General features: G+C 44.9%; 1 protein-coding gene across 10 annotated transcripts in view; it reads left to right on the forward strand.

Annotated features, from left to right (window-relative positions):
- The window catches only part of tns3 (tensin 3), a 453,833-nt gene that overhangs the window by 232,072 nt on the left and 201,154 nt on the right, over positions 1 to 20,607 (forward strand). For 9 of the 10 annotated variants that reach the window (XM_033050098.1, XM_033050105.1, XM_033050119.1 and 6 more), the window contains one exon: positions 13,008 to 13,046. The exons of the other annotated variant lie outside the window; for it this stretch is intronic. In XM_033050098.1, the coding sequence (XP_032905989.1) occupies positions 13,008 to 13,046 (39 nt within the window). The remainder of the gene's footprint in view (positions 1 to 13,007; positions 13,047 to 20,607) is intronic. 10 annotated transcript variants of the gene reach the window in all.

Here is a 20,607-nt window from a genome sequence, read left to right on the forward strand (position 1 = left end):
AATCAGTAAAATTAATCGGAAGGACAGAGATACAAGTCGGAGAACTCATACGGAGTTTGTACATTCTCCCTGTTACTGCATGGGCTTTCTCTGGGTGCTCCAGTTTCCACCCACACTCCAAAGGTGTACAGGTTTGTAAGTTAATTATCTTCGGTGGGTTGTAAAACTGTATCTTGTGTGTGGGATAGTATTAGTGTACGGGGTGGTCTCTGGTTGGTACAGACTCGGTGGATGCTGTATTTCTAAAATCTAAAAAAACCCTATCATTTTATCACTTCCCACCAGACAAGGATGCAATGTTCTTCCAGGTAAAGCAGCAATTCATATAAACATGCGAATTAGGGCCAAAAGTAAGTCATTTCATAAGCCCATGGCTTACCTAAATGTAACTTTAAGTTTAAATTCTCATTCATCATGGGTGACTTTTCACTGCCTTGGACTTGGAAGAATCTATCTCAAAAGTCAAAGATCTATCTTTTAAAGTCAAAGCTCTGCTTCTAGTGCCCTTTTTGGAAGAGCATTCTAAAGACCGATAATCCTCTGGGAGACAAGGTTTACTGTATCTATTTCTTAAACAGCCAACCCATTATTGCTAAACGGATCTCCAGTTCCTGACTTTTTTTTTCACAGAAGGAAATATCATCTCCAGATCCACCCTGTCAAGACCTCTTGGGGTCCTATATGTTCCAATCAACTCTAGTGGATGTAAGCCTAACATGGCAAAGCATTCATCATAAGGCAACCTATCCATTCCAGGGCTCTCGCTTAACTTTTTTTCCCTGTTGCCAGCCAGGCAAACTTGGCAGCTTTTTAGGTTGCCAAATGACAGCTTAGGTGGTCATTTAAGACGGTTTGCATGACGCGTGCAATAATGTGCTCGGACGAAGTGCGTAGTTACCAGTCGGAATTATACTCAATGAAGCATTCACATATTATTTCTGCTTCAAATAAAGTCCCAAACTAAACATATTCACCAATCAAAACATGATATATACCACAATGACATGCAGCAAAATTATAATACAGTATCTCAACTCTTTTTACACATTGCAATTAATGCAATTTCTATTAGTTCTTTCCACTTCCAAACAAAAATGTGGTTGGATTATTCAGCGTATGATCAACCTGTGTCAATAAACCCTGGACCATGGTAACATATATGCTTAACCATGCACAATACAGATTGATGCAAGCATGTTTTCTGTTACCATAACATGCCCATAGCATGGGTTGTTATTGCTATTGGTCCAGAAACATTCTCGCTTCCCACATAATTTATCCACAACAAAATATACAGGTTGCAAGGAAATTTCTATAGGCATTTTATGATAATAGCTGTTAAAACCGACTATACCCATCTGACAAGTTGAACATTACACTAATTGACAAGAGATGGCCAAGATTGACTGGCAATTAGTTCTAAAAGGGTTGACGGTGGATATGCAATGGAAGGTATTTAAAGGTATTTAAAGACTGCATGGATGAACTACAAAAATTGTTCATCCCAGTTTGGCAAAAGAATAAATCAGGGAAGGTAGTGCATCCGTGGATAACAAGGGAAATCAGGGATGGTATCAAAGCAAAAGATGATGCGTACAAATTAGCCAGAAAAAGCAGCATACCAGAGGACTGGGAGAAATTCAGAGACCAGCAGAGGAGGACAAAGGGCTTAATTAGGAAAGGGAAAATAGATTATGAAAGAAAACTGGCAGGGAACATAAAAACTGACTGCAAAAGTTTTTATAGATATGTGAAGAGAAAAAGATTAGTTAAAACAAATGTAGGTCCCTTGCAGTCAGAAACAGGTGAGTTGATCATGGGGAACAAGGATATGGCGAACCAATTGAATAACTACTTTGGTTCCGTCTTCACTAAGGAAGACATAAATAATCTGCCGGAAATAGCAGGGGACCGCGGGTCAAAGGAGATAGAGGAACTGAGTGAAATCCAGGTTAGTCGGGAAGTGGTGTTGGGTAAATTGAATGGATTAAAGGCCGATAAATCACCAGGGCCAGATAGGCTGCATCCCAGAGTACTTAAGGAAGTAGCTCCAGAAATAGTGGATGCATTAGTGATAATTTTTCAAAACTCTTTAGATTCTGGAGTAGTTCCTGAGGATTGGAGGGTAGCAAACGTAATCCCACTTTTTAAGAAGGGAGGGAGAGAGAAAACGGGGAATTACAGACCAGTTAGTCTAACATCGGTAGTGGGGAAACTGCTAGAGTCAGTTATTAAAGATGGGATAGCAGCACATTTGGAAAGTGGTGAAATCATTGGACAAAGTCAGCATGGATTTACGAAAGGTAAATAATGTCTGACGAATCTTATAGAATTTTTCGAGGATGTAACTAGTAGAGTGGATAGGGGAGAACCAGTGGATGTGTTGTATCTGGACTTTCAGAAGGCTTTCGACAAGGTCCCACATAAGAGATTAGTATACAAACTTAAAGCACACGGTATTGGGGGTTCAGTATTGATGTGGATAGAGAACTGGCTGGCAAACAGGAAGCAAAGAGTAGGAGTAAACGGGTCCTTTTCACAATGGCAGGCAGTGACTAGTGGGGTACCGCAAGGCTTAGTGCTGGGACTCCAGCTATTTACAATTTATATTAATGATCTGGATGAGGGAATTGAATGCAACATCTCCAAGTTTGCGGATGACACGAAGCTGGGGGGCAGCGTTAGCTGTGAGGAGGATGCTAGGAGACTGCAAGGTGACTTGGATAGGCTGGGTGAGTGGGCAAATGTTTGGCAGATGCAGTATAATGTGGATAAATGTGAGGTTATCCACTTTGGTGGCAAAAACAGGAAAGCAGACTATTATCTAAATGGTGGCCGATTAGGAATAGGGGAGATGCAGCGAGACCTGGGTGTCATGGTACACCAGTCATTGAAAGTAGGCATGCAGGTGCAGCAGGCAGTGAAGAAAGCGAATGGTATGTTAGCTTTCATAGCAAAAGGATTTGAGTATAGGAGCAGGGAGGTTCTACTGCAGTTGTACAGGGTCTTGGTGAGACCACACCTGGAGTATTGCGTACATTTTTGGTCTCCAAATCTGAGGAAGGACATTATAGCCATAGAGGGAGTGCAGAGAAGGTTCACCAGACTGATTCCTGGGATGTCGGGACTTTCATATGAAGAAAGACTGGATAGACTTGGCTTATACTCGCTAGAATTTAGGAGATTGAGAGGGGATCTTATAGAAACGTACAAAATTCTTATGGGGTTGGACAGGCTAGATCCAGGAAGATTGTTCCCGATGTTGGGGAAGTCCAGGACAAGGGGTCACAGCTTAAGGATAAGGGGGAAATCCTTTAGGACCGAGATGAGAAGAAACTTTTTCACACAGAGAGTGGTGAACCTCTGGAACTCTCTGCCACAGAGGGTAGTTGAGGCCAGTTCATTGGCTATATTTAAGAGGGAGTTAGATGTGGCCCTTGTGGCTAAAGGGATCAGGGGGTATGGAGAGAAGGCAGGTACGGGATACTGAGTTGGATGATCAGCCATGATCATATTGAATGGCGGTGCAGGCTCGAAGGACCGAATGGCCTACTCCTGCACCTATTTTCTATGTATCTATGTATCTAAAGGACATAACTGCGGCAAATGTTCTTTTGGTAATATATTTAAAGGTGTCAAGACGTCACATTACCAGATATCCAGATTAGATGTACGTGTTGTGAACAGCAATGAAGATACCCAGTTTGTAAGCACCAGATTTAAATAAAATTATTGATAAACGCTTTTCCATCATTCCCACTTCAGAATTAACGTTAAAATTTCAACTGAAATATCTCCTGACCAAATTTGTGATGTATATGATCGACTGTAGAAGTAAAACCTGGATAAATCCAACGTATTGCTCATTAAATAACTACAGTACTGATACTCCATATTAAGAGCATTGATTTGCCGTTAAAATGAATTTTGTAATAATGTGTCAACGGCAGCAGTGAAAATCGAACACTGCGGTTTTAATGTTTCACGTGTTCACAATATAATTAATCCATCTTTATGGACTAAAACAAACATTTCCAGCACAATAAGGTCAGGTAGGGGTGTGTGTGTGAATCAGTGCGGGGTGGATAGATGGCGGGGGTGGGGGGTTAGAAGGCAGTCGGTGCAGAATGGATGGATTGAGGCAGGTGAATTAGTACGTGTTGGTTGGAGTAGGTAAAATTGTGAGGGGAGACCACGGGGGATGTCAGTGATGTTGAATGGGGGGGGTTCAGTACGGGATGGATGGGGGTAGACAAAAGTGCTGGAGAAACTCAGCGGGTGAGGCAGCATCTATGGAGCGAAGAAAATATGTAACGTTTCGGGTCGAGACCCTTCTTCAGATTGTTCCCCCCATTCTTCTTGAATGGGAGGATCAGCACAGGATGGATGGGGGGGGGGGGGGGGTCAGTACAGTGTGGATTGGAGGGTCTGTGCAGGATGAATGGGATATCACTACAGGATGAATGAGGGGAAGTTGCAGGGTAAATGGAGGGTGGGTCAGTACGGGATGAATGCGTGGATTAGTACAGGATGAATGGGGGATCAGTACAGGATGGATGGAGGAGAAGTGCAGGATGGATGGGAAGGGGTGTAAGTACAGGATGAATTGGGGGCTCAGTGTAGGATGGATGGGGGGGTGGCAGGAGAATCAATGCGAGGTGGATAGGGTGATCAGCGCAGGATGAATAGATGGGGGGGGGGGTGGTAGATGGGGAGGGGAGCACAGGGGATGTCAGTGAGGACTGAATAGAGGCGGGAATGGGGAACAGTGTGGGATGGAGAGGAGGGGTCCCAGGATAAGGGGGGGGGGGTGGAGGGGGCGTACAAGAGAGAGAGAGAGAGGAGGGGTCGAGGTAGGGAGGAAGGAAGGTCACGCTCCTCGGCCAACATCGCCCCGCTGCCTTGGCCGTTGGGATTTCCTCGCCACCGCCTCCCTCCTCCGCCAGCCAACAGCAAGGTGCGGGGCCGAGCGGTGCAGCTCAAAGATCCTATAGCTATAGGATCTTTGGTGCAGCTGCTTCAGAAGGGTCGGAGCGAATGACGGGCCTCGAACAGTGGCAGCAGCGGCCCCGACAGCGGCTCCATCTCCACCTCCTCCTCCCTGATAGCGGCCGCTGCTTGAAAATCCTCTAACAGCGCTTTCAAAACAAACCCTCCCGCACGCCGAGGCAGGGAGGAGGGAGGCCTCGGCGTGCGGGAGTGTTTGTTTTGAAAGCGCCGTTAGTGGGTTTGCAAGCAGCGGCCCTTATCAGGGTGGGCGGAGTGAGGGAGGATGAGGAGATGGAGCCGCTGTCGGGGCCGCTGCTGCCACTGTTCGGGGCCCGTCATTCGCTCCGACCCTTTGTCACAACGCACCTAGTATCTTTGCCTCGCATGACAGCCGTCGCCGACATGAAACGTCGCGTTCCTTTTCTCCAGAGATGCTGCCTTCAGTATAAACCAAGTTGCCAAGCAGGGCAAAATGACTCGTCGTTTAGATTGCCCGGCGGCACTTTGGGTGGTCAGTGGCACCCGGGCAACCGCTAATTTTGAGCCCTGCATTCCATTCTTCGAGTCGAGTAAAACTTCTCCGAGCTGCCTCCAACACATTGACACCCTTCCTTCAATAAGCAGACTTGTACTGCACCCAGTACTTGGGTACAGCCTCATGTGTGTATTATATAACTGAGGGACAAAGACAGCAAATTATGGAATACAACCTCCTGGCAGTTGCCCTCCAAGTCACATTCTATTATCTCTTGGAAATCTATCGCTGTTCCTCCACAATTACTAGGTTAAAATTCTGGAATGACCTCCCTAACAGCATTGTGTACCCACACCTCAAGGACTGTGGCAGCTCAAGAACGCAGCTCACCTTGATCTTCTCAAGGGCTATTACGAGTGGGCAATTAAATGCTGGCTTAGTCTGTGAAGTGAACATTCCTTGAATGAATAATAAAAAATATCCTCAATAGTTTTGTCTTCAATTTCCATCGCAATTAACAATAATGATCTGTTAGCTTTCTTAATTACTTGCTGTACTTGCAGAGTTTTTGCGATACATGCACTGGGACGTACAGATCCTTTTGCTTCATGGAGCTCTGCAGTCTATCCCTTTTTTTTCTGTCCAAAATGAGCAATTTTCCATTTTCACACATGATCCTTCATTTGCCAAAGTTTTGCCCACTAACACAATCTATGCATACACCTCTGCTGCCTCCTGGTGTTGTCTCCTCAACTTACTTTACTAGCTGTCATTGTGTTTTTGTTTAACTTTACACCTGCATCTTTAATGTCTTTATACAAGTCATTCACATGAATTGTAAAAAGTTAAGGCTCCAATGATTCCTTTGTCACATCTTGCCAACCGGAAATATATCCATTTATGCTAGTTTCTGTTCCCTATTCGCCAACCAATTTTCTATTTCCACCGATATAGTACCTCCTTGCACCATTGCCTTTTATTTTCCACACTGTCCCCCCCCCCCCCCCTTTTATGTGGAACCTTATCAAATGCGTTCTGGAAAGTTACACCCGTCTTGATCAAATATTGTATTTCAACTTTATCTTCTGCCCCTATAATCAAAGAACAATAAAATAGTCAAACAATGTTGACTTGGCCTGATTACATTAATTTTTTTCCAAATGGTCCACGATTACAGATTTAAAAATAACATAACAATTTCCCTATGACAGTTGTTAAGCAAAGTGGTTGGTATTTCCTGTTGTCGCCCTTTTTGGAATAAAGGAGTTGCTTTTGTTCGCACTTCCTTCAAACTGTTATACATGGATTGGATTACTTATTTTCTGAACACCTCTGTTGAATCTACAAAGGTGATTCTTTTACTTTAATTCTCTGTCCCACTTCCACTCGGACGTCTCTGTCTGCATCTGTGGATGAAAATGGACAGTCAACTTTTCGGATTGAGATCTTCCCTCTGGACCCGGGGGAGAATTTCTTCAAAGTAGGCACACCTTGACAAGATCTTGCAGTGCAAGCAGTAAAATGGAGACACAAAAGACTGCAGATGCTGGAATCTGGTGCATAAAAAACAAACTGCAGGAGGAACCCAACGGGCCAGGTAGCATCTGTGGAGAGAAATGGATAGGCAACGTTTTGGGTCGGGATCCTTCTTTGGGGCTGCAAATCTTGTGGTATCTTGCAATTAATGTTCCACTTACCACTTGAACACTGAAACAATAATTTTTTTGCTTTCTGAAGCTTTCATGCAAATTGATCCCCATGCTTTGAAAATAATATTGACTATTTTGTAAAATTTTCCTTTGGAGTGTTTTGAACTTTTTCTGAATATAATAAAATCTCATCAGGATATCATTTTTCTTCCTTTTCTTTTTAAATTGTAATGTGCGAAAAAATATATTGAACATTTAAAGATATTTGTTTATGAACAAATATTTTTTCTTCACCGCTGAATATGGAAACTGGTATTTTTACAAGAATGGAAAGTGATTGCAACCTATTTTTGTTGTATCAGGCCAGATATTTAATGTGATTCATTTGATTGGGAATCGGACTTCCAGCAACAGCATATTTTCCACGTCAGGTACACTAATCCACATGAAGCCAAGGTAGTCCCGCCAGAAGAAACAGGTTTTAAAAATGCTGCTTGAACAGTAATTGCTTTTTAATGGGGGTCCATTGAATACAAACCGGCCAAGTGCACTTAACCTGATTTGCATGAGTTCCCTACATTGAGTTACATTGAGTTACTCACTGCCCTTGCCAGCCAGTTTTTCAACCCTTCACCCAATATAGCTGCTTTCTCAGCACCCAAGTCCCAATCCATGCCCTCCTTTCATCTCCTCCTACCACCCATTCTGGGCCATGATCTGGTTCCAGGTCCATATTGCTGGTCGCCACTCTTTTGCAAACCCTTGGACACAACGTGACTGCTGTGGTAATGAAAGAAAGTAACTTATCTAAGAGGCCGACCTTATGGGGGCATCTGAACTTAAGTAGGTAACATGCTGGAACCTAGAGCAAAACGCAAAGTGCTGGAGGAACTTATTGGGTCAGGCGTCATCTGTGAAGGGAATCGACAAGGGACAGGTTCTACATCGGGACCCTGTTTCAGACTGATTATAGTTCTGGGGGGAGGGGGGGGGGTGGCGCTGGAAAAGAGGCGAGGGGTAGGGAAAAAACAGGCAAGTGATAGGTGAGTATAGGTGAGGGAGGGGTAGACTGGTAGATCGGCAGGGAAAGTGACAAAGACTAGAGATAAAAGTAGTCACAAAGGTGTTAGATATGGAGAGAAGAGGAGTTATATCTAGAGCCAGAGGGTGGGATATTTATAGAAGGGGTTTGGGGGGGAATAAAGGGGTTCTGCAAATTTATGGTTGGGTGTTCCGTTACATGGGGATGGTGGTGAAAACTTGCAAGCAAACTGATTAGTATATACAAGCTCCTTCCCATAAGTTGATTAGTCATCTATATCATGAACTAAAACATTGAGTATCTGTACAACTGGCTAAAGATTCGAAAACAGAAACATTATTTATTCAGTTTTGTAAAATATCTCTGGATTTTGTTTTAAAATCCATGTTCCTGGCTCTCTTTCTTGTGTTTAGTCCCAGGTGGACAACAGATTTCCCTTCTCTTGCCACCCTGGGCAGTATCTCTGGATCGAGAATGAACTACTTCCATTCCACAGTTTGTTCTGAGGTGGCCTATATGTGTAAATCAGGTGATTTACAAGTACCTTTAGAGAGTTTAAGAGGTGAAACCTGTAGATGCAGTAAATTTTTTTTAAAACTCGCTAATGCTGGAAATACTTAGCATTACTTAAGGAAACTTAGCAAAAGCAATGTATCAGAAGAGCCACCCAGCCAGGCTATTCCAACAGTGCCTCCCATCTCAACAACATCTAATATCAAGTGGGACAAGAGCAGTAAGAGAATGAAACCATAACCAGCTGCTGGCTCTCCTCCAATTTGTACACCGACTTGTCTAAACAAGGAATTGCCGATGCTGGTTTGCAAAAAAAGGCACATTGTGCTGGAGTAACTCAGCAGTTCAGGCAGCATCTCTGGAGAACATGGATAGATGACGTTTCAGGTCAGGACCCTTGTTCAGACACTACATTTTAGTGTTCCGCTGCAAAATCTCTTCAAGTTAATGCTACTATGAAGAGGTTCACATAAGTGCAAGTGAAATGAATTTGCCAGCAGCGGCACAATAAAAAAGAGCACACAATACACAATAAAAACATTTACACAAACATCCACCACAGCATTCATCACTGTGGTGGAAGGCACATAATTTGGCCAGTCCTCCTCCATTTTCCCCCGTGGTCGGGACCTCAACCCTCCGCAGTCGCTACTGCGGGCGTCCAGATGTACAGACAAGGTAAGCAAGTAAGTCCTGAATCGGTGCCTCCCCACCGGAGACCGCGGCTTCAAGATGGTGTAGGTCGCAGGCCGGCGGTCGAAGATTTAAAGTCCCCGCCGCGCCTCAGCCAGAAGCACAGCAGACTGCAGGGCCACAGGGCCGGCGGTCGGAGCTCCTCTCCAGGGATCCCTGGCGAAGGACCCCCGCTCTGGATGGTAAGTCCCCGCCACGCCGGCGGTTGGCCGCGGGCCGGCAGTTGGAGCTCTTCTCCTCTGGGGTCCCCAACGAGGGATCCCAGGCTGCAGACGCCGCGCCAGCTGGAGCTCCGCAGACCGTGGCTTCAGGCTGCCACGGGCCAGCGAACGGAGCGCTTCCCTCCGGCGATCCACCGCGAGGGCTCACCCGCTCCGCGATGAAAGTCCGCCCTGCGCCCGCTGCTGAAGCCCCAGGCGCGTCTCCGGGAAAGGCCGCACCGATCCTTCCTGTTAGGCCACGGAGGAGGCAACATGGATAAAGTCGCCTCTCCGTGGAGGAGGCGGCCGAAACGGTTTCCCCCTTACCCCCCCACACCACCCCCCGCACAAGACACACAAAGAAACATTAAAAACATACATTAAAACACACGAAAAAAACAAAAATGTTGAAAAAACTAACACGCTGCTGGCAGGGATGCCGGCTTGCAGCGCCCCCACCAACTAATCCTTTTTTCCATACACCGATCCTGTTTTCCAGACCTGCTGCCTGACCCGCTGAGTTACTCCTGCACATTGTCTTTTTTTGCAGTTGCTTTGTTATCAGGTCTAAATATTGGGAGTATTGTAGCTGTAGGAATATCTTCCCATTGTAGGAGTCTCTTCACCAGAAGAACTGCAGCGGTTGTGATGGCATCATCTTAAAGAGCCTGTCCCTCTTACGCAACTTTTTTCGGCGACCCGTCATCGGTCGTAACAGGTCGCCGAAAAATGTTAACATGTTGAAAATCCAGCGGCAACCGGAAACAAGGTCTTTGGGCGACTACTCACGACTATACAGTCTTCACCCCGCGACATGTCGCCAGGGTGTCACCTATATGGTCGTGAATAGTCTCCTAGAGTCTTTCCGGTTGCCGCTGAATTTTCAACATGTTGGAAATTTTCGGCGACCTATGACTGTTGCCGGCAGTCGCCGAAAAAGTTGGGACAGGCCCTTCAGGGCAATTTTGGTTGGGTAGTAAATGCTGACCTTCCTGCCACACTTCATTCTTGAATAAACAGAAAAAGCATTTATTGCATCACATCACGTTCTCTATCTTGTTTACGCTATGATTAACACACCGTAGACTATGGCTGGAACAAGTTATTTGCAGAGGAATATGTGTTCCATTGAAACAAGTGACTCCTCAGCTAGCGAGCGACATCTTTCTGTATGTTCAATTTGTTGGAATTGTAATTGCTACCTTTTTGTGGCTTCAGTGTTCAAACTAATCGCTCTGGTAGTCGGACACATTTCCATATGTCAACTATGACAATAGCTGATATAGTTGATATATGTGCAGCTCAGCGGGACCCTTTTAGAAATTGAGCTTTGATGAATATGTAGGTAAAATGAGCTGAGTACATTGCACGTTAAGTCTGTGAGACCAGCTGGTTATGGTCAAGAATTAATGTCCACTTGAAGGGATGAAGAAGACCAATATTTAACAACTGTTCAGAATAGTTCCCACAAGTACAGTAGCATTTTGTATCAGTCACATTCTGGATTAGGTATGACGGTTTTAGAGCAGTTTCTTGCCATACTTTTTATGAAGGTCCAAGTGATTTAGCAATTTGCAGTCAATAAAGCAGTACTTGGTTTTGAGAAAACCATGTGAACCATGTGATTGTATTCCAGTCCACCCCACCTTAGAGAGACATTATATTGTTTCTGCACGACATTGTTAACAGTCGAAAGGATGCTGCAATAGAGTGATTATGGCACTATAACACGGGAGGTTCAGAGTTCAAATGCCATCACCGTAGTAAGTTGTACAATTAAGTTCACTGTTCATAAGTTTATAAGTGATGGGAGCAGAATTAGGCCATTCGGCCCATCAAGACCACTCTGCCATTGAATCACGGTTGATCTATCTCTCACTCCTATTCTGCTGCCCTCTCCCCATAACCACTGACACCTGTATTTGGCCTTGATAATCAAGAGTAGTCACAAACTTTAAAATCATTTTTTAATGTAAACTGCCAGTTGCAATACTAGTATTTTTGTAATTTCCATTATATAGTGCAGGAAGCAAACCATGACATTCACGCAGCAACACATGGACACCAAATAACATTGCCAAGGTCACGCATATGACAAAATACCACCAAGAGCTTCAAGATATACCATAAAACAGTTTGGATCATAGATCATGGAAACAGACCCTTCAGCCTGCTAAGTCCGCACCGACTATTGATTGCATTTTTACACTATTGCTAGGCTAAATCCCTTTTCTTCTCCCCACATTCCCATCAGCTTATCCGTGAGTCTACCACTTACCTGAACACTCATATGATCTATCTACCTGCATGTCTTTGGTGATGGGAGGAATCGAGAGCTCCTGGCGAGAAGCAACACAGTCACAGTGAGAACATGCAAACTCCACATAGACAGCTGCTGGGTCACTGGAGCTGAGCAGCAGCTCATCATGCTGTGCCATGATGCTGCCCTCTGTTTTCTGCACTAACTATACAGAAAACGATATATATAATGAGACAGTAATCACGACAATAAATATTCATTATTTATAACTTTCTGATGTCATACCCATAACTTGTACTCATTCCAAAAATAATCATTAAAAAAAAAACAGCCATTTAATATGTTTCACTATGTCGACTGAACACTTGCTGAGAGCTTTGATGTTTCTCAATCATAATCCTGATAATTTAAGAAAGCAGACGTGTTGCCCGATTGGAAATGCAAAATCTCCTGAGGGCGGCACGGTGGCGCAGCAGTAGAGTTGCTGCCTTACCTGAATACGGGTGTTGTGTGTACGGAGTTTGTATGTTCTCCACGTGACCTGCATGGGTTTTTTTCCGAGATCTTCGGTTTCCTACCACACTCCAAAGGCATACAGGTTTGTAGGTCAATTGGCTTGGTAAATGTAAAAATTATCCCTAGTGGTTATAGGATAGTGTTAATGTGCAGGGATCACTGGTCGGCGTGGACCGAAATGGGCTGTTTCCACGCTGTATCTCTAAACTAAACTAAACTAAATCTGTAGCACTCATTTCAGATCACGGAGACAGTGCCTTATGTATTGCAATGAATAAACAGGGAGAGAAGCATTTTTCCCAATATGGGCTGTTAAAGATGCTAATTCACGCCAGGTCTAGTGCACAAATTTGCTGAATGTATGGAAAAGCACAAATGTGGTTTGGTGTTATCTACCGGGTGTGTATTTACCTCCTTAGTTTGCTCTGGCTTAGTTGCACATTGACTATTATCACGAAGTGGGTGTTGTTCCTTAAAGAATGTGCCGCAAAAAGCTGGTTAATATTTTGCTTTGAAAAAACAGTAGAGACGTTATCATTTTCTCTCAATTCATGAGCTCCCATTTTTAAAATGGAATTTGGTAGACGCAAAATGCTGGAATTGTTGTGAATGTGTTATTTTGTCTGCTTTAAAATTGAAATTAACGATTTTGGTTTGGTTTTCATTTCAGGTAGTCACGCCATGTTTGCCACCAGTCAACTATGAGCTGGTAAGTAACTCATCGTGCCATCAATGTTTCTCATGGTAATTCTCTGATCAAATTAGCCTGGGCGGCAGAGCCAGAGACCCGGATTCGATCCTAACCACGGGTGCTGTCAGTATGGAGTTTGTATGTTCTCCCCGTGACCTGCGTGGGTTTTCTCCAGGAGTTCCGGTTTGCTCCCACATACCTAAGACATAGAGGTTTGTAGGTTATCTGGCTTGGTAAAATTGTTAATTGTCCCTACTGTGTGTAGGTTAGTGTTAGTGTACGGGGATCGCTGGTCGGCGCAGACTCGGTCGGCCGAAGGGCCTGTTTCCTCACTGTTTCTAAACTAAAAGGACTGCTGCTCCAATCACTGAAATATAAAACATTTACCCTCATTTGATGGCAGTATTGCTTTATTATGTTAATTGGCAGAAAAAATATAGGAATGGTAGCCTGATCGTGCTCTGACTACTAATTTTGGATTGTGAATTGCTGTGCACATGGACCTTGGACTGAATTTGTCACATGGTTGGAAAGCGAGAGAGAAGCAAACATGTTCTCTGGCCATGCGCCAGTATTAAAGTTCACACTTATCAACTGATCGTTAGAATGTCGCTGTTTTCTTAAATAGTAGTTCGGAGTCCAGGGAACTAATGGGCCTTGGTCTTTAAAGCCGATTCTGGATGAATGAAAACATTGTTCAGTCGACATTCTGAAACATAATGCTAAAGAGCAGCATATGCCTGCAGGACCTTATAAATCCCCAGTGAGAAAGACATCATTCTGTGTTTTGATTTTCTGTTTATTAGTGCTGGGATTAGCCTGAAGCGCCGTTTATGTAACTTATGTGGCCTTTCACCCGTGGAACAGATAATCAATTATTTTGTGGTTAACCATGGAAAAAAATTTGAAGTGGACTTATCTTAAGCCCATCACCAAAGAACAGTTCTCGCACATACTCGGTTTTCTTTTTTGAAAAAAAGGTCCTGAGAGTTAAACAGCCTCTTTAAACACTCTTGTCTGAAGAATTGTCCTGATCAGAAACTTCACCTATCGATGTTCTCCAGAGATGCTGCCTGAGTTAATCCAGCACTTTGAGACTTTTTGCAAATTTAAGTTTAATGCTGCAGCAATGCTGACTGAATAGTGATTACAAAATGATTCAAAGTGACGTGTATTTTGCTGCCTGTTGTGAAAGGTGTTTGAATGAAACATAATTCTCAGTGCTTTGTGCTTTTGAGCGCAAGGCTATAATTTTCACAATATCTCCAATGTTTGAAAGCGGTACAATTAGACCAAAAATGGACTACATTTTTTGACATGGGTCAACTTTCACCTTTTAAAGAAAGGCAACGAATGCCCTCTGTTTTTGCTGGGCTTTCAGTGATGGTGTGGCGTTTTTGTAGCTCACTGTGTCATTATTATACTGCAGTTATTTTTGACTTCCTTTGACTTCTGCTTGAGTTCCGTAATGTTGTTAACTCTCATTTGCAGAATGAGTCTCTCGTGCTGAGATGTATCCATACACACAGATATGTAGCAATAGTGCCTCCTTCTGATCTAACCTGTGTAGCGTACCTTCCGTACGTCACTTTGTGTCTGCATGTTCAACCTGTCAAAACAATTTAGTGAGAGCAGGCCAATTTTAAGGTACCATATTTTAAACTAGGTTCAACTTCTTCAATTTCAAAGGTTCAAAGGTTCAAAGGTTGATTTATTGTCACATACACCTAGATGTAGTGAAATTCCTTTTGCCAATGCAGCACATAAGAAAGAATACAAACATAACAATAATAAATAGCTTTAACATGAAAACATCCCCCCACAATGGTTCCCATTATGGGGAAGGCACAAAGTCCAGTCCCATCCCCAATGTCCACCCATAGTCGGGCCTATTGAGGCCTCCACAGTTGCCTCTACGGAGGCCCGATGTTCCAGGCCGTCCTCGCCGGGTGATGATGTTCCGGCGTCGGGAGAGTCCTCTCAGCGGCATGGGAACCCTGGAACGGCCGCCTCCCTACTCGAGACCGTGGCTTCCGGAGCCGACAAGGCCGCGCCGAATGGAGCTCAACTGGCGATCTCGTTGCGAGATCCCAGGCTCCCGATGGAAAGTTCAGCGCCGCCGCCCGCGATGTTTTTAACGCCAGTCCCAGCTCACCGGAGTTCCAGCGCGGCGACTCAGGCAAGGCACCGGCCGCCATGGCGCTCCAGCGCTGCACCGCCGTCCTCACACCCGCAGCTCTGCCGCCGATGCCGAGGCTCCGGGCGGTCCCCTCGCTCCTCGGACCCGCAGCTCCGCAGCCGCCGCCGATGCCGCCGCCGCCGATGCCGAGGCTCCGGGCGGTCCCCTCGCTCCTCGGACCCGCAGCTCCGCAGCCGCCGCCGATGCCGCCGATGCCGATGCCGAGGCTCCGGGCGGTCCCCTCAGGAAATGCCGCTCCAGGCCCGCTGGTAGGCCGCGAGGACGGGTCGAAAGTGCAGCCCGGAGAAAAGCTGCATCTCCGACCAGGTAGGGACCCTGAAAATTAGTTTCCCCCTTCCCCCCCTCCCCTCCCCCACACATAAAAAAGCTAGAACTCCTTAAAAACAAAACACTAAACTAACTAAAAATAAGAAAAATAAATGAAAAACAGACAGCTGCAGGCTAGGCAGCCATACCCCCTACAGGTCGGCGCCAACAGCCATTTAAAGTACTCTAATTGTAGGTAATTGTAGGTAAATAATCTCAATCCTTTTTGTAGGAATATGGTCATAAACTCTAAAGAGTTAATGTGACCAGAGAATGCTGTAGACACAGCAGATATTAGGCAAATCACGGAGAGGTGGGAGAGAAATCGGGTCAAACTAATCGGGATTTTAATTTCCCCAGTATTGACTGGATTGCCTGAATCTGAAGATCTTGGAGATATTGGAATTTATAAAGTGAGAATGTTTTTAACCAGTACCCATGATACTATTTATGGGTATCCGTTCCTCCCCAGCCTGTATCCACAACATTTGTCAGCCTTTGCCCTGACCCACCTCTTTTCAAGCGTTCTCCCTCCTAACACAATATCTCTGGAGAAAAAGGATGACCATAGGTGCAGGAGTAGGCCATTCGGCCCTTCGAGCCAGCACCGGCATTCAATGTGATCATGGCTGATCATCTGCACTCAGTACCCTGTTCCTGCCTTCTCTCCATATCCCTTAACTCCACTAGGGTCCTGAGCCGAGGTATCGGGTCAGGACCCTTTGGTGATGTATCGGGTCAGGACCCTTCTTTCAGGCCATGAAAAATAAACTTTTTCAGACCCTTTCTTCAGTCTGAAGATGGGTCCCGACCCGAAGCTTTACCCATCCATGTTCTCCACAGATGTTGCGTGACCCGCTGAGTTACTGCAGTGCCCAGACCTGGAGCAACTACTAGCGTGTGAAGCTACATTTTGGGTCTTTTAAAAAATGAAAGAGCAAACGTACAGGGCCAATGTGAGGGTGAAATGTGAATGAAGGCATATCCAAGGAATAGTGTCATCAAATATTGTGGGTTTGGTAAAGGAAAACAAGGGAAATGTGGCAGATACAGAGTATTGAAAACAGGCGAGGCCCTTCAGAAATATCCAATGTGGAGGGTGGAGGATGTTGTATTTAACAAAGGAATGGTATCATTGGCAGACAATATTGGGGAAACTCCCATGGCTTTTTGTGCTCATTTTTAGAGCAAGTGGGTAATCAGAGAATGATTAAGGTCATGGGGCAATCTGTGTGTGGAGCCAGAAGATGTGGAAAAGGTCTTAAAGAAATACTCATCACATTCACTATGCAGAAAGAAACTGCAGTTACAAATTCAGGGAGAAGGTGGCCGGGAGATGGCGGGGAGGTGATATTCTAGAGCATGTTAACGAAAAAAGAGGATATATTGAGTTTAGTTTATTGTCACATGTACCAAGGTACAATGATAAGCTTTTGCATACCAGTCAGCGGAGAGACAATACATGATTAAAATCGAGCCATTCACAGTGTATAGGTATATGATAAAGTGAATAAGGTGAATAGCGTTTAGTGCAAGATAAGGTCCAGTAAAGTCTGATCAAACATAGTTTCCATTGCGTTAGATAGTAGCTCAGGACTGCTCTCTAGTTGTTGGTAGGATATTCAAGAAAAGCTGCTGGGGTAAGCCAGCTACAGGTGACTCCCACATTACGGCTGTCCAGTTATGGAAATCTGCTCTGATAAAATTCACAAAAATTTAGATACGGAATAAAATTCACTCTTATGTGGGCTAAAAGGTAAATACAGCAAGATTTTAAAAAATCTTGGCGTTATGGAAAATGGTAAAATTACCCGCTTTCTAAGAGCGCAAAGCACTTTTAATATGGGTATTTTTTGGTCATTATATGCTTTTGAATCTTGTATCAGTGGTGGAAAACTTATGGAAATATTCTGAGGAGCAGGATTAATCGTCACTTGGAAAAGCAGGGCTTGATCAGGGATTGTAAGCAAGTCTTCACTGGTGGGAGATCCTGTCTGAGGAACTAAGAGGGTTTTCTTTGAAGAATTAACAAGCTTGATTGATGATGGCAAAGCTGTTGATTTAATCTACTTGGACTTCACTAGAGCCTTTAATAAGGTCCCATGTGGAGAGCTAGAGTAAATGGTTAGAACCGATGAGATCCAAGGCCGGTTGGCAAATTATCAAAATTTCCAGGATTGTACCAACACAATGAAAATCTACAGAATTCTGCTCTAGATTTGTTCTTCATACAGTCATAGAGTTAAGATGCAACCTGTCCCTCTTGTACAGGTGATCTAGGATTCAAGAGAGAGGTAGATAGAGCTCTAAGGGCTAGTGGAGTCAAGGGATATGGGGAGAAGGCAGGCACGGGTTATTGATAGGGGACGATCAGCCATGATCACAATGAATGGCGGTGCTGGCTCGAAGGGCCGAATGGCTTCCTCCTGCACCTATTTTCTATGTTTCTATGTTTCTATCTCTGCACCAATAGATGTTCCAATGGACCAAAAATCAGAATCCATGCCCCCTACACCAACTACTCAGGCATGCATTCACTTCTAATATTTTGCTATTCCTACCCCCATTCGCACCGGGAGTAATCCAGAAATTACCAAACGACAAATGTAATTTGTGCCAATGTGCATTCAATGTGCACAACAACTTCTTGCTGCTCCCGCTCCCACTCCTAGAACATAGAATAGTACAGCATAAGAGCAGACCCTTTGGCTCACAAAGTCTGTGTCGAATATAATGCCAAGACCATCTCTTATCCACCTGCACATAATCCGTATCCCTCTATCTCTGCATATCCGTGTGCCTATTCCAAAGTCCAGGCACTCACCACCCTCTGGTGTGTAAAAAAAGTTGGCTGGCACATTTCCTTTAAATCTTGCCCCAAATCACCTTAAAGCTATGCCCTCTAGTATATGTTTTTTTCCATCCTGGGGAAAAGGTTCTGATTGTCTACTCTATGTTCTGTAGCCACTTTGACAAATCTTGGTCTCTGGCATGGGAGAAGTAGGGGGAGGGGAGGTGGGGAAACACCATCCTGGAGTCCTGTTTGCTGCCTGTCCCTCTAAATAACAAGACTGCTATCACTATAGCCCCGCCTGACTAACACTATAGCCCCTACCCTGCTGTACCTCAGCGAGAGGCCTGTTGCCACAGATCTGACTGTTGCTGCTGCTCTCCTTTGAACTGTCATTCTCCCCAATGCTATCCAAAAGAGTATACTTGTTTTACAGAGGAGAGGCACAGGAGTTTCCTGCACTCTCTGCCTACTCCTTTCCCTGGCAGTTACCCACCCTCCTGAGTACAGCTGACTGGACAACTACCACTGAGGCCAACTGAGTGAGACTCCTATCCATGATGCGCTCGGTCTCCACACGATCCTGTGGTCATCCAGCCACTGCTCCGGTTCCCTCACCCGGTCAGTTGGGAGCTGCTGCCGGGCCCATCCCACAGGTGTAGTCCTCAAGCGCACTGGATGTCTCCCTGACTTTCCACATCCTGCAGGAGGAACATAATGGTGCTCGAACTGCCATCCCCACTGCGCTTTGACTTTTGTAAGAAGATTACAAAACAGACCTCGCCTCATCTTAACTTCCACCTACTGCTCAGCTTCCTGGCCAAACCTTCTCGAATCAAGTTACCATCAAGCACAGTACTTACACCTCAACACAGCTTCTCCCATAACAATCACTCCCGAATGATTGTTCTGCTAGGGCCTCCCTTCCTATTATATATATCCAGAAGCAATCACTCTGGGGCGCTAATGGCTGCTATTTTAATCCGCAATGCCGCTCCTCTTCTCTGCTGCTTATTCAACAGTGAATCTACTCTGGCTTCATGCTAATGGTTGCTTTTTAAAACTTGAGACACTGCTCACTTGATAGCGAATCTCCACCACCACCCTGTCCAAGTTCCTCGGCATGCCCAATTAGCAATAACTTCTGCCCATTTTCTCTGCATGCTTTCTCTTTTGCTTTTTGATTTTTATTTCCCTCTGGGCAAGTCATTGCCTAATCCCAGCTAGAAGTTGAGGAACGACAACCCTCCCGTTCCATTCAATCGAATGTGTTCCTCAAGATTTTGTTGGTAATTAAAGATTGAATGCTTAGTTTAGAGATACAAGAGATATAACAGGCCCTTCAGCCCACCAAGTCCGCACCGACCAGCGATCCCAGCACATCAACTCTATCCACATACACTAGGGACAATTTACGTTTATACTAAGCCAATTAATCTACAAACCTGTACGTCTTTGGAGTGTGGAAGGAAACCGAATATTTCTGATAAAACCCTTGCAGTTCACAGGGAGAACGTACAAACTCTGTACAGCCAAGCACTCGTAATCAGGGTCGAACTTATGTCTCTGGCGATCTAATGCAGCAACTCTACCGCCACGCCACAGTGCCATGATGGTGAAGGGCTGCTTTTGTGATTGAAACCCAGTGATCAGTGTGATTGAAACCCTGTGAAACCCTGAAACCCGGTAAACAACAGTGATCAGTGTTGGGGCACTTACTGCATTTTATATACACTAGTGAATTGGATGTGGATGTAGAAGGTGTGATTAGTACATTTGCAGACTGTGTTGTTCATAGTGAGGAAGGCATTACTAGGCTCCAGAATTATATTGATGAAGAGTTGGGTGGAACATGACAGAGGGAATTTAATTCTGACAAATGCATTTTCAGAGGTATAATCAGAGCAAGGGATATGCTATGAATGGTAGAGCCCAAGGGCATATTGAGGAAGAGTGGAAGCGTAATTTGTGCGTCATTTACACGACAGGCCAGTAGTGACAGTCGTCTAGCAGTACGACAGTCGCGCGCCATGTGCTCTTGAAGGCCCTGCTTATTTGGGAGCCATTTGCAATGTCATTCGTACTTAGTCCGATCTCCATGGAAGGATTTTCCCAGTGATTTTTTTTCAAAACTACGCACTCTTTATACCCGGGTGGTCACGTGGAGCAGCGCTCAAATGACGCACAAATGGCGCGCCGACGGCGTACGGGCGGCGCATGGTTACGGACGTTGACGCACGGCAATGCATAATAAATTAGCATAGGCATTGTCCGTGCATCAC

This window comes from Amblyraja radiata, chromosome 2 (genome assembly GCF_010909765.2).
Source record: "Amblyraja radiata isolate CabotCenter1 chromosome 2, sAmbRad1.1.pri, whole genome shotgun sequence".
Classification (NCBI taxonomy): Eukaryota; Metazoa; Chordata; class Chondrichthyes; order Rajiformes; family Rajidae; genus Amblyraja; species Amblyraja radiata.